Here is a 23911-nt window from a genome sequence, read left to right as displayed (position 1 = left end):
GCCTCTCTGTTTGCTCTGTCAGTGGTTTTTGTCTCCTTCTGAGTCTGTTATCTTGGCAGGTCTGTAAAGACTGCCTCGGTCTCCCGGCAGAGGAACACAGAGGGGAAAACCACAGTTTGAACAGCTGAGATCCCTTATTCTGTCTGCCATAGGAACCATCAGCAGATCAGCAGTCAAATATCACCTCTGCACTTATCTGTCACCTCTCAGCTCAGCTGCTACAGCTGGGGGCTTAGGACTTGCTTTTTGAAAGCAATAGGCAAACATGTTCGTACTTTTCATTGTCCTTCTCTGTTGAAACCTAGAAGGGCTGTCCAAAAAATAAAAAAACAAGCCCATTTTAGATAGAATGTAATAAATAGAAATAAATCAAAACTTAGAAAAAATAAGATGACACCTTTTTTTTACTGGACTAACTTAATACATCTTTAGATTAGCTTTCAAAGGTAACCCTTCTTCAGATCGGAAAAAGGGTATCATAAACCGGTGGACTGCCTGCACGCCTCCGAGAGACTCTCTCCGTCTCGTCGGCAGGCATTTAAGCAGTGCACCGAGCCCGCTCGCTGAAATCCCTCCCACTTCCGGTCTCCCCTCCAATGACGCGGCGGGTCTCCCTACGTCACCTGGGAGAGCGGGGAAGCCGGAAGTGGGGGCGATTCGGGCAGGGAGCCGACACGAGGCAGCCGCCATGTTAGTTACGGCTGCTCCGTAATTTTGTCGCTGGCCTACTTTTTCTATGTTTTGATTTATTTCTGTTTATTAACTTTAAAAGTGGACTGAAATGGCTACCACATCACTTTACTCAAGATAGAATGTAGAAATTGGAATTCCTACAGTCAGGTTAGGATGTGTTTTAGGAAAGAATCTGCTGTCATAGAGGTTTATTTATTTATTTGTTACATTTGTATCCCCCATTTTCCCACCTATTTGCAGGCGCAATGTGGCTTACATAGTACCGGAGAGGCTTTGAAGTCTCCGGTGAACAAATACAAGGTAATGTGATAGGATAGAGTTCATGTAACACTGTCACATTAGGGAGTCGTACAACGGTAGAGTTGAGTAATGTCCATTACGTACTTGAGTTTTGTTGTGTAGCAGGGTTCAGGCATTTAGTTGGGTCGGTAGGGTATGCCTTTTGGAACAGGTTAGTCTTTAGTGATTTCCGGAAATTTAGGTAGTTGTACGTCGTTTTCAAGGCCTTTGGTAATGCATTCCATAATTTCGTGCTTATGTGGGAGAAACTGGATGCGTAGATTGATTTGTATGTAAGACCTTTGCAGCTTGGGTAGTGAAGATTTAGAAATGTTCGTGTTGAGTCGGATATGTTTCTGGTTGGTAAGTCGATCAGGTCTGTTATGTATCCTGGGGCTTCACCGTAGATGATTTTGAGGCGTATTTTCAAAGCACTTAGCCTTACAAAGTTTCATAGATTGCTATCTGCCTTATTTTCGAAAGAGAAAGACGCCCATATTTCGACCCAAATCGGGAGATGGGCGTCTTGCTCCCGTGGGCGCCCAAATCGGTATAATCGAAAGCCGATTTTGGGCGTCTTCAACTGCAATCTGTCGCGGAAACGGCCAAAGTTGACGGGGGCATGTCGGAGATGTGGTGAAGGCGGGACTGGGGCGTGTTTATCGGCCGAGGAGAGATGGCCGTCCTCGGCCAATAATCAAAAAAAGAAAGGCGTTTTTAGCGCGGATTTGGGTCACTTTTTTTGGACCCTTTTTTTCACGAACAAGTCCCCAAAAAGTGCCCTAAATGACCAGATGACCACCGGAGGGAATCGGGGATGACCAGCCCTGACTCCCCCAGTGGTCACTAACCCCCTCCTACCCAAAAAGTAATGCCACACTGGGAAAAGACCGAGGGTCCATGGAGCCCAGCATCCTGTCGATGGCAGCGGCCAATCCAGGCCAAAGGCACCTGGCAGTTTCCCAAACGTACAAACATTCTATACATGTTATTCCTGGAATGGTGGATTTTTCCCAAGTCCATTTAGTAGTGGTTTATGGACTTGTCCTTTAGGAAACCGTCTAACCCCTTTTTAAACTCTGTCAAGCTAACCGCCTTCACCACGTTCTCCGGCAACGAATTCCAGAGTTTAATTACGCGTTGGGTGAAGAAACATTTTCTCCGATTTGTTTTAAATTTACTACACTGTAGTTTAATCGCATGCCCCCTAGTCCTAGTATTTTTGGAAAGCGTGAACAGACGCTTCACATCCACCTGTTCCACTCACTCATTATTTTATATACCTCTATCATGTCTCCCCTCAGCCGTCTCTTCTCCAAGCTGAAAAGTCCTAGCCTCCTTATTCTTTCTTCATAGGGAAGTCGTCCCATCCCCGCTATCATTTTAGTCGCCCTTCGCTGCATCTTTTCCAATTCTGCTACATCTTTCTTGAGATGCGGCGACCAGAATTGAACACAATACTCAAGGTGCGATCTGCTTGCAAAATCCCAGAGCTAGTAGGGAACTCATGCTGGGGTCACACTGGACAGATTGTTATAATGTTGCCCTTTTCCAGATTCTTCCCTTGGGAGCTGGGAGCTGTTTGCTTGAACTGGACAGCTGAACAGGTCAAAGGCGTGGCCAGCACCACAGTAAGCGCCAGATCGCAGAGCTGGAGAACACGTGCTGAGTGATTCCATGAATACTGCGTTCGGTTCTGGTCGCATTATCTCAAAAAAGATATAGCGAAATTAGAAGAGGTTCAAAGGAGAGCAACCGAAATGATAAAGGGGATGGAACTCCTTTCATTGGCTCACCCTGGGCTCGGGATGGGCACCTCCATGGCTCCTGTCCCATGCTCCTGGGCTGGGTCTCTCTGCTGCCCACCTAGAGCTCCCCTTCACAGGTATTCTTAGCAGCCATTCTCTTCTTCCATAGCCAATAGACTCGCTTCTTCTGGTTCTGGGACTCCCCTTTACCCTCCAGAGCAATGGCAGGGGACCATCAGGCAACCAAAGACCAGGGACCAAAAAGTGAACTCCCATTGCCAAGCAAGCAAAACCCACAGCAAACCCCTCCCCCTTCTCCAAGGCAAGCTGTCACCTTTATCTCCTCCCCCCTTGTCACTCTTCCTTTCAGTTCACTTTCTCTCTGCATTTTATTCCAGAACTGCTCTCCTCGGGCTGGGCTTCCTCCCACCCGGGGATCTCGCAGTCACTCCCCCCCCCCAGTGACTCTCCACAGGGACTTACTCTGCTAGTAATCCCCAATTTAACAGGGGATTACACTTATTTCTAGGATAGACAGCATAAAATCTATTTCATTGTTTTGAGATCTTGCCAGGTACTTGTGACCTGGATTGGCCACTGTTGGAAACAGGATGCTGGGCTTGATGGACCTTCGGTCTGTCCCAGTATGGCAACACTTATGTACTTGGATTCTGAATGGAATCTTGCTACTCTTTGGGGTTCTACATGGAATGTTGCTGCACTTTGAAATTCTGCATGGAATCTTGTGATTCTTTAGAATTCTAGAACCTTGCTACTCTTTGAGGTTCTACATGGAATGTTGCTACTCTTTGGGTTTCTGCTAGGTACTTGTGACCTGGATTGGCCACTGTTGGAAACAGGATGCTGGGCTTGATGGACCTTCGGTCTGTCCCAGTATGGCAACATGTACTTGGGATTCTGAATGGAATCTTGGTACTCTTTGGGGTTCTACATGGAATGTTGCTACTCTTTGGGTTTCTCCCAGGTACTTGTGACCTGGATTGGCCACTGTTGGAAACAGGATGCTGGGCTTGATGGACCTTCGGTCTGTCCCAGTATGGCAACACTTATGTACTTGGGATTCTGAATGGAATCTTGCTATTCTTTGGGGTTCTACATGGAATGTTGCTGCACTTTGAAATTCTGCATGGAATCTTGTGATTCCTTAGAATTCTAGAACCTTGCTACTCTTTGGGGTTCTACATGGAATGTTGCTACCCTTTGGGTTTCTGCTAGGTACTTGTGACCTTGATTGGCCACTGTTGGAAACAGGATGCTGGGCTTGATGGACCTTCGGTCTGTCCCAGTATGGCAATACTTATATTCTTATGTGAGAGCATCCTAGTGTATGGAAAGGACTACGGGTTTGTGACACTTCAGGAGCTGTTGCTGGTTCTGGTCTTGCAGGTCTGTGAAAGGGTTATGTTCTTAAGGAATCTATCTACATCAGGGCCGCTGAGAGACAAAGCCGGGCCCATGGCAAACACTCCCCTGGGCCCGCCCCCTCTCCACCCCGCCACCAACCCGCTTACTTGTCCTGCACTTCTGCTGCAGGCCGTCACGGTGCACAGCAAACTTTCCTAGGGCCCGGCGCTAGCATTACTCTCCCGTTCCTGTGCGCGACAGCGCCAAAAAGCAGAATCCTTCTCTCCTTCCTGCTGCATCCAAAGAGGCTGTTTGGACACAGCAGAAAGGAAGTACTCTGCTCTGCGGCGCTGCCTCACACAGGAACAGGAGAGTAATGCTAGTGCCGGGCGGGCCTCCCTTGAATGCCGGGCCCTGGAGAATTTTGCGGCGGCCCTGATCTACATTTTGGGATTCTGTCAAGTACTAATGATCTGGTTCAGCTACCGTTGAAAACAAGATACTGGGCTAGGTGGATGTGGCCTCTAGTCTTTGAAAGGTGATGTCATAAGTACATAAGTGTTGCCACACTGGGACAGACCAAAGGTTCATCAAGTCCAGCATCCTATTTCCAACGGTGGCCAATCCAGGTCACAAGTACCTGGTAAGATCCCCAAAAAAGCTCAAAACATTTTATGCTGATTATCCCAGAAATAATAGTGGTCTATGGACTTTTCCTTTAGGAAGCTGTCCAGACCATTTTTAAACCCCGCTAAGCTAACTGCCTTTACCACATTCTCTGGCAACAAATTCCAATTACACGTTGAGTGAAGAAATATTTTCTCCAATTCATTTTAAATTTATTACTTTGTAGCTTCATTGCTTGCCCCCTAGTCCTAGTATTTTTGGAAAGTGTAAACAGACGCTTCACATCTACCCGTTCAACTCCACTCAGTATTTTATAGACCTCTATCATATCTCCTCTCAGCTGCCTTTTCTCCAAGCTGAAGAGCCCTATTCGCTTTAGCCTTTCCTCATAGGGAAGTCGTCCCATCCCCTTTATCATTTCCATCGCCCTTCTCTGCACCTTTTCTAATTCCACTATATCTTTTTTGAGATGCGGCGAACAGAAATGAACACAATATTCGTGGTACGGTCGCACCATGGAGCGATACAAAGGCATTATAACGTCCTCACTTTTGTTTTCCATTCCTTTCCTAATAATACCTAACGTTCTATTTGCTTTTTTAGCCGCTGCCGCCCACTGTGATTTTTTTGCTACTGTAGACCAACATAGTTACTCTCTGTGAATTACTTAGACGCTGCCAGGGAGTGTTCCACTTGTCAGCTGAGGTGCTTGACTTCTGCTTGTCTGAATTTAGGATGGCTTTGCCAACAGCTGGTTACTAATTAACAGATCTTAATGTTGGTTCCTGGAAAAAGAAGCAGGTGGGCCGTGATGGGCTGAATGTGCATGAACAGGAGAGAGGGTGGTTGGGCTGGAGGTGGGGCAAGAGGTTTCCTTGAAAGGATGAGTTTTTGGCACTTGGCACTGAAACATCTCTGGTCACTGGGCAGCAAGCCAGGCATCCTTTTAAGTTCATTCAAACAAAAAAGGAAATGCAGTTGAGATATAAGAATGGGCAACATTTGCTTTCCCACACTTCAAGCTACAGTAGCACCCTGGGCTTGTTCTAATCGATTCTACTTCCTGCTGATCTATTTACAGGGAAAATTGTGAAGCTTTTCAAGAGGATGCATAGCTGATTATCGACTAGAAAGCCATGCTGAGAATCGCCCCTCTCCTTTGAGGGTTTATGCATCTGTATGGTATTGTAGCTGGTGCCCTCTTTGCGTCAGAAGGGGGCAAGTGGAGCAGTGAACCATGGGCTGAGATTTAATGCTTAAATTCCCTCTGGTGGGTTCAGCCATGGATTTTGTCCTTCCTGTTAGAGGCTGACTGAATTTCGGGTTCAGATTCGGTTATGGTGCCAAAACTGACCCAAAGCCCTTTTTCTGCTTGGTTTTGGTTTTGGCCATGGTTTTGGTTTTGGCTGAAACTGACTGTGTTTTCAGTGGAAGCAGAAAATTTGTGCTTTGTCCTGTTTGTCTCCCTCCCTCCCCCTGCAGCTATGTTGCCAGGGCTGTGGGTTTCCCGCCCAATTGGGCTCCTTCCTGTGTCCCGCTGCGGCTTTTTCACGCCACGTGCGGGTTGCAGGATTTTGGGGGGCTTCTTCTTGCTTTGCCAGCGTTTTTTTCGCCCGCTGCGGTTTTTTTCCACGGCTGCGATGATGTCATTTGTATGCAAATGACCTCATTAATTATTAATTATGTCATTCATATGCAAATGACTCCATTAATATTTATTAATGAGGTCATTTACATGCAAATTAACTTTGTGCGGTTTTCGGCTGGTTTGGGGCTGGTTTTGGGTGTGAACGTTTTTTCCCATGTGCAGTGCCGTAGCGAGGGTGCCTGACACCCGGGGCGGGTCGCCGCTGCGCACCCCCCCCCCCGGGTACAGGGCACGGCGCACCCCCCCCCCCGAAACGCATCCTTACCTTGCAGCGGAGGGCAGGCAGGAGGGCCGATCCGCCCCCCAGTGCACGTCACTGGGAGCTGCGTCGGCTCTGCTGCTTCTCTGCTTTCTCTGCCCCAGAACAGGAAGTAACCTGTTCCGGGGCAGAAAGAGCAGGGAAACAGCGAGCTGACACCCCCCCAGCGGCGTGCCCCCGGGCCGGACCGCCCCACCGCCCCCCCCTTCCTACGCCACTGCCCATGTGGCAACACTGCCTGACAGTCTAGGGGTGTAATCAGGGCAGAAATGATCCCCAGTCCTTCCTTTCCACGCTGGCTCTACTCGCAAAATGGCTGCCATTATCTCTAGTGGCAATCTTGCGAGACTGCCACAAGAGGTCACGGCAGGGGCGTAGCTTTGTGGGGCCACGGGGGCCTGGGCCCCTGCAGATTTGGCCCTGGACCCCCTGCCGACGACTCGACCGCCGCCAACTCGCCGTTGCCGTCTGCTACCTTTGCTGGTGGGGGACCCCAAACCCCGCCAGCCGAGGTCCTCTTCGTTCTATTTCTGAGTCTGACGTCCTACACGTACGAAGGAAGAACAGGACCTCGGCTGGTGGGGGTTGGGGTCCCCCGCCAGCAAAGGTAGGCGACGGTGATGTCGGGGGAGGGTTGGCGGCAGCAGGGGGGGGTCAAAGTTGGTGGTGGCGACGGGGGGGGGGGGGGGAGGGGGTCGGCATTGGCGGAGGGAGGCTAAAATGTGCCCCTCACCTCGGGCTCTGGACCCCCCTCCCACCAAAGTCTGGCTATGCCCCTGGGTCACGGCAGCCATTTTGAGAGTAGAGCTGGGGATCACTCCTGGCCTTGACTATACCACTAGACCACAAGGGTAAGGTAGTCTGGGGGGAGGGGGAGCTACTCTTTGCATTTTTTTTCTGTAATGTTATTCCAAATACAGTTATTGTGTTTTTTTTTTTTTTGTTACATTTGTACCCTGCGCTTTCCCACTCATGGCAGGCTCAATGCGGCTTACATGGGGGCAATGGAGGGTTAAGTGACTTGCCCAGAGTCACAAGGAGCTGCCTGTGCCTGAAGTGGGAATCGAACTCAGTTCATCAGGACCAAAGTCCACCACCCTAACCACTAGGCCACTCCTCCACTGTTGCTACTATTTGAGATTCTACATGGAATGTTGCTATTCCACTAGCAACATTCCATGTAGAAGTCGGCCCTTGCAGATCACCAATGTGGCCGCGCAGACTTCTGCTTCTGTGCAGGACGTCAGACTCACAGAAGCCTGCGCAGCCTTCTACATGGAATGTTGCTAGTGGAATAGCAACATTCCATGTAGAATCTCCAATAGTATCTATTTTATTTTTGTTACATTTGTACCCTGCGCTTTCCCACTCATGGCAGGCTCAATGCGGCTTACATGGGGCAATGGAGGGTTAAGTGACTTGCCCAGAGTCACAAGGAGCTGCCTGTGCCTGAAGTGGGAATCGAACTCAGTTCCTCAGCTCCCCAGGACCAAAGTCCGCCACCCTAACCACTAGGCCACTCCTCCACTCCTCCTTGCATAGTAGTTTATCTGGTAAATAGAATGCTCCAGAGAAATGCTTTTGATACAAAAGTTTAGCAGGAATTTAAGTCTGTAAATGTGGGACGATAAGCTCCTGAGGAATTAGCCTCTTTGTGGAGATATGACATCAGCTGTCACCAGGGCCGGCCCAAGGCAAGATGCCGCTTGCATGTCCCCCCCCGCCCGTTGATCATAAGGGAGAAATGTGGGAGACCCACATTTGCATGCAATCAGCAATCAGAGCTGGCGAGCGTGTTGTTTTATGCGCTCACCGTTTCTGATCCTGGGACGCAGGCAAACGCAGGCGCTAGTCCGGCACTAACGCCCGCGTTTGCTTTTGATCATCTGGGCCAGAGTTCTTCTCTTTCTCGCAGCCTGCTTGAAATCTCCCATAGAGCAGAAGAAACAGCTGTCCGTCTTCACCAGCTGTTTCTTCTTTTAAAGCTAAGTGCTTTTTTCCTGTTTATATTGGATTTTTGTAAAAAAATAAAAATAAATTTATTTGTTGAGTTGTGCTAAATGAGAAGGATAAATTATTGATGACGATGGGCTTATGGTTGTGGTCTGAAACGGGATGGCTCATAACAGGCCTTATAGAAAACTGTTTTTACTTAGTTGATTTTCAAACTGAAAGTACATGAATTAATGCAAAGACCAGAGGTGAAACTACCCATGGGCTTTGCAGATATTCAGACAGTATGAAGGTTGTCCACAAGGAGGAAGTTTGGAGATGGTGGGAGCCGACAGGCCTTGAGCATGCACAGATGCCTAAGGCCTCATGCCAGCTGGCCATGATGCATGTTCCGTTATGCAGATTGTAACATCACCACCGCAGGGGAGGGAGGGAAGGAAATAAACACCTTGTGGGGAAGGGGGAGGTGCATGGAAGGAGATTGATCCTGGAAACCATTGGGAGGGGGAGGGAGGGAAGGAAGGAGAGGGATGCTTGCTGAAGAGATGGAGGAGGAAGGGAGGGAAGGAGGCAGATGCTGGACTCCATGGGTGTGGGGGTTGAGAGGTAGGGAAGGAGAAAATTTCTGGACACCATGGGGGGAGAGGGAAGGAGAAATGTTCAAGAGGTAGGGGGAGGAAAAAAGAGAGATGCTGGATACCACGGGGGGGGGGGGGGGGGGTGAGAGGTAGGGAAGGAGAAACATTCTGGACACCATGGGGGAGAGGGAAGGAGAAATGCTCAAGAGGTAGGGGGAGGAAAAGAAGGAAAAGAGAGAGATGCTGGATACCACCGGGGGGGGGGGGGGGTTTGAGAGGAAAGGAGAGAAATTCTGGATACCATTGGGGGGGGGGGGGGGTTGAGAGGTAGGGAAAGAAAGAAATCCTGGACACATTAGGGGAGACTATGGGATGGTAGATAAGGAAGGGGAGATGCTGGGGTTGGAAGAGGAGCTTGGTCCCCCCCCCCCAAACAATAAGGTGTTCTGCTGCCCCTGCCCTGGCATGTTGGATCTGAGTCTCCGTTAGCCACACAGAAGTGAGAGATCAGATTTCCAAAGGTTTGTGCTTTCAATAGCTGTCCCTATACTAGACGTAGGGGAGTGGTAGGGGAGTGGGGCCGAGAACGGGGCAGTCTTTGATAAATTAGCACCCAAAGTACCCAGCTATGCAGAGATACTAATGTGTGGGATCCAGCAGGCAAGGAACTTAACCCTTGAAAGGCGCTGACCAAACAGGAGCGATGCCAGAAGCAGGCAGTGTTAATTACAGTAATATGGAGTGAGAAATAATTGTTGGAAGGCAATAAGTATTTATTTATTTATTTATTTGGATTTTCCTCACACCTTTTTCAGTAGTAGCTCAAGGTGAGTTACATTGAGGTACACTGGGTATAGCCCATCATGAGTGATTCATGCATGTGGACTCCTTTGAATTCACTGTGGTACCTGCAAAGATGTTTCTTGGATTTGTCTTTTTGATCATTTGAACTGACTTTTTCTATCTTAATCTTGTGTGTTGTAGGGGAAATCATATCCTTTCAAGGGCCCCTTCCCTCCCATGTGGAATCCAGTCGCCTACTTAGACTACAACAACCTCTGGAGGACTTTGGACACCATGGGAAAGGAGGTAAGTGTATGCCACGTCCAGTCTTCAGAATACGCCTCCATTTAGGGCAAGACTTATCAACCCAGGCTTCAGGTCATACTCATGCCCAGATGATCAGATGCAAACGCAGGTGCTAGAGGCTGTTAGCGCCACGCTAGCGCCTGTGTTTGCTAATGCTCCATGATCAGAGCCCCCGAGCGCAGGATACAATGCGCTCGCAGGCTCTGAACACAACTAGCATGCAAAACAGGGCTCTTAGTGCAAGTAGCATGCAAATGCATGCTAAATGTATTCTTCCCCAATGATCAGCGAGCAGCTCGCCAAACCCAATGCCAGTTCACAGCTGGCGTTAGGGTTTGCAGACCATTGGGGAGGAATGGTGATTGGTGTGTCCTGTTCAGCATGCATTTGCAAGCTATCAGGCCCCCCATTCCCCCTAATGCAGCAGCCCCCCCCCCCACAGGAGCAGGAACTTTGACCCAACCCTCCCTCCCACCCAGTGACACAGGGGCTAGAGGTCTGGTGGACCTCCAGTCTTCCCCCCACCCCCCCCCCCCCCGACACAGGTTCAGGGGGGGCTGGAGATCCAGTGGGTCTCAAAGGGACCGAGAGTTTTTTTTGACTTGAGACCCACTAGGCCACCAGGGCTCTATTCAAGGGAATGCTAGGGGGGGGGGGGCTGGAGACCCACCGGATCTCCAGCCCCCCCCCCCCGAACGTGTGTTGGGGAGGGTCAAGGGGACTGGAAGTCCGCCAGACCTCCAGTCCTTGTGTCGCTTGGCTTGGGGTGGGGGTACTTGGATCTCCAGCCCCTGTGTTTGACAGGTCTGGGCTTTTGACAGCCCAGACCTGTCAAACAAATGTGGGAAGATTGTGCTTGAGTGCATGCTCAGGCACTATCCTCCCACACTTTACCCTACGATCAGAGATAATAGTGTGTTTAAATTTATATGCTATTATCTGTGATCATAGGGGTGGTAAAGCTTCGCGCTGTTCCAGTGCTATTTTTACAGCGCTGTTTGGAACAGCACAGGGGTTTCGATCATCCGCCAGTCAGATTTTCAGGATATTCACTATGAATATGTATGAGATTAATTTGCATGCACCTCCTCCATTGCATGGAAATGTATGTCATCCATGTTCATTGTGAGCATCCAGAAAATCTGATCAACTGGGTTGAGAACCACTGGTTTAGGAACTATGAAAAGATTATAAAGGCACACTTTTTGAAATGAAAGAAGCAGTTTTAGTTTGGGGTCATACAATTTAGATGGGAAAATTATTCTGATCCAGGTTTGTCACGGCAAGTTTCCACGATCAACACCTAATGGCATTTGTGTTCTTTAGCAAAGGATTAAGATGTTGCGGGAAGAGCCTACTACTGACCTGAATTCGGTGTTAATTAAGGTGTGAGGAAGCAGAATATTTGCCAAGGTTATTAGGGACAATCTGATTACTGAGTTAGCTTGAAAGGATCTGTTTGAAGCAGTCCCCTTAGATTCAAAACTATATAAAGAGGAAAGGTCCCACTTTTTAAAGTTGAAATCATTTGTATTGAGAATTTTTATAAAAACAGTTGTACAACAAACAGCTAAATATAAAGAGATCATATATACAGTGTGTTTTTTTCTAGAGAAAAAGGTGCCGGTACTCAAATGCCAGGCCACCCTTCAGGGGTGGGGTGATCACGGAGGGACCCACCCCATAATAGCCAGGCCCCCTGCAACCAGTCATAGAATCTATGACAAGACAGAATTGGTGTGTAGAGCCTGAGATCTTTCATTAAAACTTGGGGACCATGGGTCAATTATAGGAGATAATGGAAAAGGTGCCGGTACTCAGTGTATATATATATATACACAGAGCTTTTTTTGAGGGGGTACTTGGAGGGTACTGAGTTATATATATAAAACATCTTGTCATAGTACAATAATTATATAACCATAGATATGATACCATAATAAAGAGATAATTTGTGACAATGAGAAAGGAAATACAGAGAATACTCTAATTTGTGGCCAGTGATAGAACAATCCAATAACTTTGAGCACATACAGAAATTATATTGTAATAGAAATGAATGCTATAATCGGAGCAAATATGCAACGGAACAAAGTATAATGTATTATGTAAAATGAGTTTATCTTGTTGAGCAGACTGGATGGACCGTAAGGTCTTTATCTGCCGTCATGTACTATGTTACTATATTTATGAGCTAACATTAGAGCTGAAAAGCTTAATTGGCTCCCAGAAAGCAATCACAGCGATTTAATTTTTCAGCAATTTTACTCTCATATTTGTAAGTAAGACTGACAGTGTTCCACCAAAAGGAGAATGATACTTTGGTATTATCTCTCCATTCTGACAATATTGTTTTGATACCTATAGCCAATTCAATATCCAATAGCTTATTCTGAGTTTGGGATATAGAGAACTGAAAACAGAGAGACCTAAAAATAATAATTTGGAAATTTAGAGTAATATGAATATTTAATAGTATTGAAATTCTATCCCATACCTGATTCCATAATAATTATAAATTATTGTTTGTCAAAGTACCTTATGAAAGACTCCAGAGGAAATTGGAGAGTCATGGGATAGGAGGTAGATTAAAAATTGGTTAAAAGATAGAAACAGAGAGTAGGGTTAAATGGTCGGTATTCTCAATGGAGAAGGGTAGTTAGTGGGGTTCCCCAGGGGTCTGTGCTGGGACCGCTGCTTTTTAAAATATTTATAAATGACCTAGAGATGGGAGTAACTAGTGAGGTAATTAAATTTGCTGATGACACAAAGTTATTCAAAGTAGTTAAATCGCGGGAGGATTGTGAAAAATCACAAGAGGACCTTACGAGACTGGGCGTCTAAATGGCAGATGACATTTAATGTGAACAAGTGCAAAGTGATGCATGTGGGAAAGAGGAACCCGAATTATAGCTATGATTCCACATTAGGAGTCACCGACCAGGAAAGGAATCTAGGTGTCGTTGTTGATGATATGTTGAAATCCTCTGCTCAGTGTGCGGCAGCGGCTAAGAAAGCAAATAGAATGTTAGGTATTATTAGGAAAGGAATGGAAAGCAAAAACAAGGATGTTATAATGCCTTTGTATCGCTCCATGGTGCGACCACACCTCGAATATTGTGTTCAATTCTGGTCGCCGCATCTCAAAAAAGATAAAGTGGAATTAGAAAATGTCCAGAGAAGGGCGACGAAGATGATAAAGAGGATGGGACAACTTCCCTATGAAGAAAAGCTGAAGCGGCTAGGGCTCTCCAGCTTGGAGAAAGACGGCTGAGGGAGATATGATAGAGGTCTATAAAATAATGAGTGGAATGGAACGGGTAGATGTGAATCGCTTGTTTACTCTTTCCAAAAATACTAGGACTAGGGGGCATGCAATGAAGCTACAAAGTAGTAAATTTAAAACTAATCGGAGAAAATGTTTCTTCACTCAACGTGTAATTAAACTCTGGAATTCGTTGCCAGATAATGTAGTAAAAGCAGTTAGCTTAGTGGAGTTTAAAAAAAGGTTTGGATGGCTTCCTAAAGGAAAAAGTCTATAGACCATTGTTAAAGTGGACTTGGGGAAAATCCATTGCTTATTTCTAGGAAAGCAGCATAAAATGTATTGTACTGTTTTGGAATCTTGCCAGGTACTTGTGACCTGGATTGGCCACTGTTGGAAACGGGATGCTGGGCTTGATGGACCTTCGGTCTGTCCCAGTATGGCAACACTTAAGTACTTAGTACTTAGGACAAGAGAACAACATGTGATCTAGCGAACCTATCTGAGAATTACATGACCAACAAAGGTTAGATGAAGTACCCCCTAATCTGGTTAATCTTGTAGGTGTGCAAATCACTCTATGCATGAGAAAATAAAGGGATTGTAAAATTGGTGCCGATGCTAAAGGTCTGTTAATTGTTTACCAGAAATCAGACCATTGCTGATTTGATAAGGTAACTAACTAATAATTTATTGGGCCATAAATTTTGCAATGCAGAATTGTGTTGGTCAAAACTAGATAAGAGGAAAGAATAATAATTAGAGGTTGCGTCACCCTTTACCAACGCCTCATTGAAAATATTATAAATAGCTGGGGACTTATCTGAAAGATGTGAAAAACATAAAGTTGAGTTTAATGCTGACCTAAGCTGAAGACAGCGAAAAAATTGAGGGTTGATAAGGGAGAATTTAGAATGTAGATATGTGAATGATACCAAATGAGTGTCTTCCATAATATCCCTAAACGAGTGAATTCCTTGATTGCCAGATTGTAGGGGAGTTCTTAACCTTAAGGTTGGTATGTTCCCATATGGCGGTAAATTTGGATTGATATATAGAATATTTTTGAGTGGCATCTAATTTCTTAATAGCACTTAAATTGTCATTTAATATATTTATGTCAGAATTATCCAGTGCGTTTTTTTTCTACTGAAAAAGGTGCCGGTACTCAAATGCCAGGGCCACCCTTTGGAATGGGGTGATCACTGAGGGACCCACCCTATAATAGCCAGGTCCCCTGCAAACCAGTCACAGAATCTATGACAAGGCAGAATTGGTGTGTAGAGCCTGAGCTCTTTCATTAAAACTTGGGGACCGTGGGTCAATTTTAGCAGACAATGGAAAAGGTGTTGGTACTCAGTACCCCCAAGTACCCCCACAAAAAAGCCCTGGAATTATCAAAACTGAAAGAGGAAGTACTCATTCTTACTTTTAGGGGTAAAGTATATGAGATTCTTTGCTCATTCGACAGCCAATAAGGAGAATAATCATCTTAAGAATCAATCGTCCACCATGCAGCTGCTCTCAATAAAAAGACCTGGTTATATGATTCATAATCTGGGAATTTGATACCTCCTTTACCATCACTAGCTTTTAACTTTTTAAGGGCAATTCGTGGACTCTTATTTTGCCATAAGAATGTACTAAGTAATTTTTCAAAATTAGCAAAAACTGATTTTGGAAATTGGACTGGGAGAATACTTAACAAATAAAAATTAAGGAGTGACAGCATCATTTTAATAGTTGTTGCCCTACCCCACCATGAGAGAAACAGGGGAGACCACTTATGGAAACAAGCTCAGAAGAAAACATAGTAACATAGTAGATGACGGCAGAAAAAGACCTGCACGGTCCACCCAGTCTGCCCAACAAGATAAACTCACATGTGCCATTTTTTGTGTACACCTTACCTTGATTTGTACCTGTCTTTTTCAGGGCACAGACCGTGTAAGTCTGCCCAGCACTATCCCCGCCTCCCAACCACCAGCCCGCCTCCCACCACCAGCTCTGGCACAGACTGTATAAGTCTGCCCAGCACTATCTCCGCCACCCAACCACCAGCCCCGCCTCCCACCACCGGCTCTGGCACAGACCGTATAAGTCTGCCCAGCACTATCCCCGCCTCCCAACCACCAGCCCCGCCTCCCACCACCGGCTTTGGCAGAAATGCTCAAGCCTGCCCTGCGCTGGTTCCTGATTAGCCAATCAGGAAACAGGAATCAAGATTACCAGAAATACAAGACACAACTAGGTATAGGCTGGCTATAGAAGACTCAAGAGCCACAATAGATCCTCCTGAAAAACTAATATCTCTTACCCCAAGAGTCCTAGGTTCAGTACTGGCTTGTTCCAGAAAGCTATTAACAGTGGGGGGAAAAAAGGTGAAATTTAAGGACACTGGAAAGAAATCTGTTACTGTGGGGTATATTCCTGATAGAAAGAAGGAAATTATTTCTTTGCCATTTCAAATGAGTTCATATCCATAATAAGGGATTCAGACTCTAGAGCAGTGGTTCTCAACCCAGTCCTCAGGACAGATAGAGGGGAATAATCGAACGTCGCCAGCGAAATAGGTCGCCGGCGATCTATTTTGGCAGCGGCGCAACAGCTGGCCAGGACTGTATTTTCAAAAAAGATGGCCGGCCATCTTTTTTTTCGATAATACGGTGTGGGCCGGCGAAATGCCTTGGATTTCGCCGGGTTTGAGATCGCCACTTTTGTTTTTCCGCGATAATGGAAAAAACTGCCGGCGATCTCAAACCCGGCGAAATCCAAGGCATTTGGCCATGGGAGGAGCCAGCATTTGTAGTGCAATGGTCCCCCCTCACATGCCAGGACACCAACCGTGCACCCTAGGGGGCACTTCAAACATCTTTTATAAACAACCAAATTAGCTTCCAGGTGCATAGCACCCTTCCCTTGTGTGCTGAGTCTCCCAAATCCCCCCAAAAACCCACTGCCCACAAGTGTGCAACATTACCCTAGCCCTAAGGGCTGAAGGGGGGCACCTACATGTGGGTACAGTGGGTTTTGGGGGGTTTGGGAGGGCTCAACATTACCCACCACAAGTGGAACAGGTAGGGGGGGATGGGCCTGGCTCTGCCTTTCTGCAGTCCACTGCAACCAACAACAACTGTTCCAGGGACCTGCATACTGCTGTCAGGGTGCTGGGTATGACATTTGAGGCTGGCATACAGGCTGGCAAAAAAGGTTTGTATTTTAATAATTTTAGTGTGGGAGGGGGTTGGCGACCACTGGGGGAGTAAGGGGAGGTCATCCCCCATTCCCTCCGGTGGTCATCTGGTCAGTTGGGGCACCTTTTTGAGGCTTGGTCGTGAAAATAAAAGGACCAAGTAAACCCGGCGAAATACTGCTTATCGCCGGGTTTTATTTTTCCATTATCCGTGAAAGCCGGCCATCTGGTAGCCACGCCCAAGCCTGCCCATGTCCCGCCTTCGCTTCGCCGCCAACACGCCCCTTTGAACTTTCGCCGGCGAGGTGAAGGGAAAGCGGTGAAGCTATCACAAATTTAGCTTTCGATTATACGCTTTTCCCCGCTTTTGCAAAATCGCCGGCCATATCCCGATTTGAGTCGGGAAATAGCCGGCGATTACTTTCGATTATAAACTGGATAGTCAGATTTTCAGGAGATCCACAATGAATATGCATGAGATTTATTTTTTGCTTACAATGAAGGTAGTACATGCAGATTATCTCATATAGATTCATTGTGAATATCCTGAAAACCTGGTTGGGTGTTTCCTGAGGTCTGAGTTGAGAACCCCTGCTCTAGAGTAAGAGGGCTCAATGACTGAGACAGGCTATCAATTATTGATGGTTAAGAGCTCATTAACCACATCACACCCCCCTTCCCGAAGCATGTTACATCCCCTCCCTGAAGGACATCACCCCCCCCCCCCCCCCGGAGCATATCACATCCTTCCTCCCCAAAGTGCATCACACACCTCTCCCCAAAGAGCATCACCCCCCCCCCCCCCTGAAGCACGTCACATCCCCCCTCCATGAAGTGCATCACCCCCCCCCCCACACACACACACACCCTTCCTACTAGCAGGGGTGCACGGAGCTGTCATGCGGCTGTTGACTCTGCCGGTCTCCTGCTCCAGAACAGGAAGTAGTATCAGGGGGGACAGGGGAGCAAAAGAGCCGACAGCTCCGTGTACCCCCTTGCTGCCTGCACCTGGGGTGCCCCGCTCTTGGTACGCTACTGCAGACATACAGGCAGAGTAAGGGCATAGAGTGGAGGAGTGGCCTAGTGGTTAGGGTGGTGGACTTTGGTCCTGGGGAACTGAGGAACTGAGTTTGATTCCCAGTTCAGGCACAGGCAGCTCCTTGTGACTCTGGGCAAGTCACTTAACCCTCCATTGCCCCATGTAAGCCGCATTGAGCCTGCCATGAGTGGGAAAGTGTGGGGTACAAATGTAACAAAAATAAATAGATACTATTGGAGATTCTACATGGAATGTTGCTATTCCACTAGCAACATTCCATGTAGAAGCCTGCCGGCCACATTGGTGATCTGCAAGGGCCGACTTCTACATGGAAGAATAGCAACATTCCATGTAGAATCTCAAATAGTGGCCTAGTGGTTAGGGTGGTGGACTTTGGTCCTGGGAACTGAGTTCGATTCCCACTCAGGCACAGGCAGCTCCTTGTGACTCTGGGCAAGTCACTTAACCCTCCATTGCCCCATGTAAGTCGCATTGAGCCTGCCATGAGTGGGAAAGCGCGGGGTACAAATGTAACAAAAAGAAAATCATGGGCATGCTGCCAAACAACACATGTAACTTACAGAATACTATCATTGTACCAGGCCACGGACGTGACATAAGCCCTGGTGCTGGAAAGCAGCTTTGTGCTGGTATTCAGTAACGGTTCTGGTGCACTCAGAAGACATTCTAGAACTGGCACTCTGTGCCCCATTGTGGCGCTTACTTTTTCATGCCAATTTAGAAAATGATCCCCCCCCCCTTAGAACAGAATTGACATGGCCTTACATTACAGCGCAGTTGATAAGAATCTGTGCTCTGCATATCCTGAAAACCTGCCCTGCTCTTAAGAATGAATCTCTTCTCTGTTTTAACTGTGCCCCTACCAAAAATGAATTTACCTAATTTTCCTGTGCCAGCTTGTTCTTGGAACAGCTTAGCCTGAGAGCAGAGGCACAGATGGAAACACCCAATTACGTTCTGCCTTTTAGGCAGAGACTCGTACAAATCAAATCAAATCTTATAATCCACTAAAATCCCCTTTTCACGGTTCAGTGCAGTTTACGTTCTAAGTGGACTTGGCATAGACCGATTAGAGTATATAAAAGTACATCAGGAATAGTCTTGTAGAGGTCAAAGCTTACAACAGTAGTAATGGTTTGTTATATAACAGTTTTTGGAAAGAGAAAAGATTAACCTGTTCCAGAAGCTGAAGTAGCTGTTATCTGACCTAAGAGTCTTCCATTGTTTCGGGAACGGCACGAGTTCGCTCCTGTACATGTTCGTTCACAGCTCACCACTAAGCTACCCCTAGGCTGCTGAAAGCTAAACCCACACAGATCTGCTTCTTTTATGACAGATTCCTTGTGACGCTCCTTGGACAGCACCACATGCAGAAGAATGGGACAGGATGACCATGAAGGAGCTCTTGGACAAAGATTTGTTGGACAACGTAGGTGTCTGAATCGCACTGAAGGTCGTTCACGTAGTAAATCAGCCATTTATGGGAAAACTAGTAAAAAAAGGCCCGTTTCTGACACAAATGAAACGGGCGCTAGCAAGGTTTTCCTCGGAGTGTGAATGTTTGAGAGAGTGTGTGTGAGAGTGACTGTGTGAGAGAGAGAGAGTGAATGTGCGAGGTGTGTGTGTGACAGAGAGAGAGAGAGTGAGACTGGGTGCGAGTGTGTCTGTGAGAGAGGAGAGTGTGTGTGTGTGAGCATGAGAGTGTGTGCCAGGGCCCCCCCCTCCCTCCCAGTTCCAGGGTCGTCGTCCCCCCTCCCTCCCTCCCTCCAGTTCCAGGGTCCCATGGAACTGGGAGGGTGGGGGGACGGAGAACGTTGGAGGCGTGACGTCAGCATGTGATTACAATCCCAGTGACACACATTGGAACGTTGGAGGAGAACGTTGGAGGAGAACGTTGAGGAGTGATGTCAGCAGGTGGTTACGATCCCAGTGAGACACATTGGAATGTTGGAGGAGCAAATTATTATATTAGATTCTAGAACTGGGCCCCCTGAGGTAGCTGTGTTGATAATGGCATCTGTGCGTAAGTCAACATTAATGCATCTAAGGTTAGGTGCAAAGAGTTACACCAAGTCAATGGCAGGGTATAAATGTTGGCACCTAAGATTTCTCTAAGTTTTGTGCGTAACTTGGAAACATGCCCATGCCCCTCCCATGCTGTGCCCACATGTGTGTCCCCTTGCAGGTACATGCTAATGCCTTGTTCACAGGGCCGCTGAGAGACAGAGCCGGGCCTGGGGCAGGGCTTGCCATGGCCACCGCTGCCGCCCCCCCACCCACTCGAGACGCAGCTGCTGCCGCCCCTCACTCAGGCCGTCATTGCCCCCCCACCACCTACCTTCCTGCGTCATTGCATCTGCTCCTTCCCCGGCCTCCAAGGGGGACCCGACACTGGGGTCTGTCCTCTCCTGCTCCTGTGAACACAATCGCACGGGTCCCAAAAGGAGCAGGAGAGAGACAGGCCCCCCTTGGAGGCCGGGCCCAGGGAATTTTGCCCCCCACCTCTTGGCAGTCCTGCTTGCTCATTATTTTTTAGGATAGCGCAGAGAGCACGTACTCGCCTTATAGTTAGGTCAGTGGTCTGAGAACCAGGTTCAATTCTCACTGCTGGTGCTTGTGACTCTGGGCAAGTGACTTAACCCTCCATTGTCCCAGGTACACATAAGTACCTGTATATAACATATAAACCGCTTTGAATGTAGTTGCAAAAACCACAGCAAGGCAGCATATCAAGTCTCATTTCCATTTCCCTATTTGAGATGCTACATGGAATCAGGGGCGTAGCTATGTGGGGCCACGGGGGCATGGGCCCCTGCAGATTTAGCTCTGGCCCCCCTGCTTTCACCCCGCCCCCCACCGCCAACCCTCCCCCACCACATTCAACCCCCCCTTCCGCCGCCGCCGTCAGGTACCTTTGCTGGCGGGGGTCCCCAACCCCTGCCAGCTGAAGTCCTCTTCAGCGCCGGTCTCCGGCGCATTGCTGATCTGGATTCTGTTTCTGTGAGTCCTGACGTCCTACATGTTCCTACATGCAGAGCGACAGGACTCACAGAAACAGAATCCAGATCAGCAACGCGCCGGAGACCGGCGCTGAAGAGGACTTCAGCTGGCGGGAGTTGGGGACCCCCACCAGCAAAGGTACCTGGTGGTGGTGGGGAAGGCTTGGTGGCAGCGGCGGGAGGGGGGGTCGAAGGGATGGGGGAGGGGGCGTCAGCACCAGGGGGGGTTCAAAGTGGCGGTAGGGGGTCGGCAGCACCAGGGGAGGCTAAAATCTGCCCCCTCACCTTGGGCTCTGGACCCCCCTCCCGCTGAAGTCTGGCTACACCCCTGCATGGAATGTTGCTACTATTTGAGATTCTGTTGCTACTATTTGAGATTCTACCTGGAATGTTGCTAGTGGAGGAGTCGTCTAATGGTTAGTGCAGTGGACTTTGATTCTGGGGAACTGGATTCAATTCCCATTACAGCTCCTTGTGACCATGGGCAAGTCGCTTAACCCTCCATTGCCCCAGGTACAAAATAAGTACCTGAATATATGTAAACCACTTTGATTGTAACCGCAGAAAGGCAGTATAATGAATGAGGAACCCCTAGTACCATCACTTGGAAACAGGATACTGGGCTTGATGGACCTTCAGTCTGTCCCAGTATGGCAACACTTATGTACTTACAACATTCTGTTTGTTGAATGGAAGGTGGAAGACGCAGTGAGTCAACAGTTCTGTGCCATGGTTGTTCCATGTGCATTTCTGCTATCGAGCATGCTTTACAGACTTAAAACAGAGTTATATTCCTCTCTTTGAATTCAGCGATTGATCCAGTGGCAAATTGGTTGTTTAACCTGCAGATGAGTATTATCCAACAGACCTGTTTGAGAACGTTTTGGGTTTTTCTTTTTTTTTTTTAATCATCCTATATAATAAAAGGCACCTCCCACATTCTGAAGCTGACTGCATGGCTGAGGCATTCCTGCTCTCTGTATCCATCTCCTGAATTGACATCACGTACTTCCGGGTTCGTCATAAGCAGAAGTGACCAACCACACGAGGTTTCTCGGCTTCAGAATGTTGGAGGTGCATTCTATTAAATAGGATTGGTCAGTTCCTTGAAGCACAGCCAGAGCTCAGCGTCCTGCACAGTAACGCTCAGACACCAGAGAGAGAGGGGGGGGGGGGGGGGCTGACACCAGAGAGAGAGAGAGAGAGAGGGAGGGGGTGGGTATCTCTGTCACACAGACACTCTCTCTCTCTGACACACTCTCTCTCTCTCACAGTCAATGTCTTTCTCTCTCTCACTCTCACACACTGTCTCTCACACTGTATCACATTCACTCTCTATGTGTCACACAGTCACTCACACACTCTCTTGGTCTCATACACTCAGTCTCACAGAGAATCTGTGTCTCACAAACACTCTCTGTCTTGCACACACTGTATCTGTGTGAAACACACTCTCTCTCTCTCTCACACTGTGTCTCACATTCACATTTGCACACACTCTCATTCTCACACACACACATACTCTCTCACACAGACACACTCGCACCCAGACTCACTCTCTCTCTCTCTCTCACACACACACTTGCTCATTCACTCTCTCACACACAGTCACTCTCACATACACTCTCTCAAACATACACACTCCGAAGAAAACCTTGCTAGCGCCCGTTTTATTTGTGTCAGAAACGGGCCTTTTTTACTAGTATATATATAATTTTTCATTTTGCAAGGGTCACTTGCAAACAGTAATACATAGATGACTGTACAATAATACAATATTAGAAGAAAACAATCTCAACTAGATAAATGGATTACATAAGTACATAAGTAATACCACACTGGGAAAAGACCAAGGGTCCATCGAGCCCAGCATCCTGTCCACGACAGCGGCCAATCCAGGCCAAGGGCACCTGGCAAGCTTCCCAAACGTACAGACATTCTATACAATCAAGCCATTGTGACATCACTAATGAGGTTGGCTCTTATTGGTGGAATGAGCCACTATGACATCACAATAGGTTAAATCACTGCTCTATGTAATAAAAGTGAGCCAAGTAGAGGACATAAGTACATAAGTAATGCCACACTGGGAAAAGACCAAGGGTCCATCGAGCCCAGCATCCTGTCCACGACAGCGGCCAATCCAGGCCAAGGGCACCTGGCAAGCTTCCCAAACGTACAAACATTCTATACATTCCTGGAATTGTGGATTTTTCCCAAGTCCATTTAGTAGTGGTTTATGGACTTATATACAATCTTTCTTAGACCACAAAATAAATAGGGAGAGTGAAAGAAGACAAGGAGATCAATTAAACAACAGTAAACAAAGAAAACGTGTTATTGACCTGATTATCCCCAGTTATTATTTATCTAAATCACTAGTAAAAAAGGCCCGTTTCTGAGAGCAATGAAACGGGCGCTAGCAAGGTTTTCATCGTAGTGTGTATGTTTGAGAGTGAGTGTGTGTGAGAGAGAGAAAGAGTGAATGTGCGAGTGTGTGTGTGAGAGAGTGAGTGTGTGTTTGAGAATGAGAGTGTGCTGCAGGGGCCCCCCCTCCGTCTGTTGGCGTCCTTCCCGCTCCCCCCTGTGTTTCGTTTTCCCGTTTCCTTCTCCTCCCCCTCCCATGTGTCCTCCCCACAGCGCCTGAGGGTTGTGGCCCCTCCCACCCCCACCCCCCCCCACCGCTGTCTGGCTTTCAGGATCGTGGGCCTTCCGTCTGGGCCTTTTTTCTGCATTGTAGTGTGTATGTTTGAGAGTAAGTGTGTGGAGAGAGACAGAGTGAATGCGCGAGTGTGTGTGTGAGAGAGAATCCTAGCTTCAGGGAGTTCCCCCCCCCCCTCCCTGGGCCTTTCAGGATGGTGGTCCCCCCTGTCTTCCCTCCCCTCCTTGCAGCTCCAGGGTTGCCCCCCCCCCCCCCCGGGCCCTTTCAGGATGGTGGTCCCTCTTTCTTCCGCCCTTTGTCCCTCTCCCCCCTGTCTTCCCTCCTCCCCTTCCTGGCCTCCCCGTTTCCCCCTCGCAGCTTCAGGGTCAAGTGCCCCCCCTCGCTCCGCCTTTCAGGGTGAAACTGTGACGGTGAAGCTGGTTCCCTTCTTCACAGGTTCAGGGAAGCAGGCTGTCTCCGTCTGCTGAAGGTGGTTACGTTCCTCACGACGTTC

At 47.9% G+C, this 23911-nt stretch overlaps 1 protein-coding gene across 1 annotated transcript in view; it reads left to right on the top strand.

The window, feature by feature from the left end:
• Positions 1–23911, top strand: part of LOC115469568 (amine oxidase [flavin-containing] B-like) — a 127447-nt gene that overhangs the window by 53606 nt on the left and 49930 nt on the right. Inside the window, 3 exon segments of the mRNA XM_030202354.1 lie at positions 10135–10239; positions 19094–19168; positions 19170–19186. Of these exon segments, the coding sequence (XP_030058214.1) occupies positions 10135–10239; positions 19094–19168; positions 19170–19186 (197 nt within the window).

The sequence above is a fragment of the Microcaecilia unicolor genome, chromosome 4, assembly GCF_901765095.1.
Source record: "Microcaecilia unicolor chromosome 4, aMicUni1.1, whole genome shotgun sequence".
Lineage (NCBI taxonomy): Eukaryota > Metazoa > Chordata > Amphibia > Gymnophiona > Siphonopidae > Microcaecilia > Microcaecilia unicolor.
This window is presented reverse-complemented; position numbering and strand designations above follow the sequence as displayed.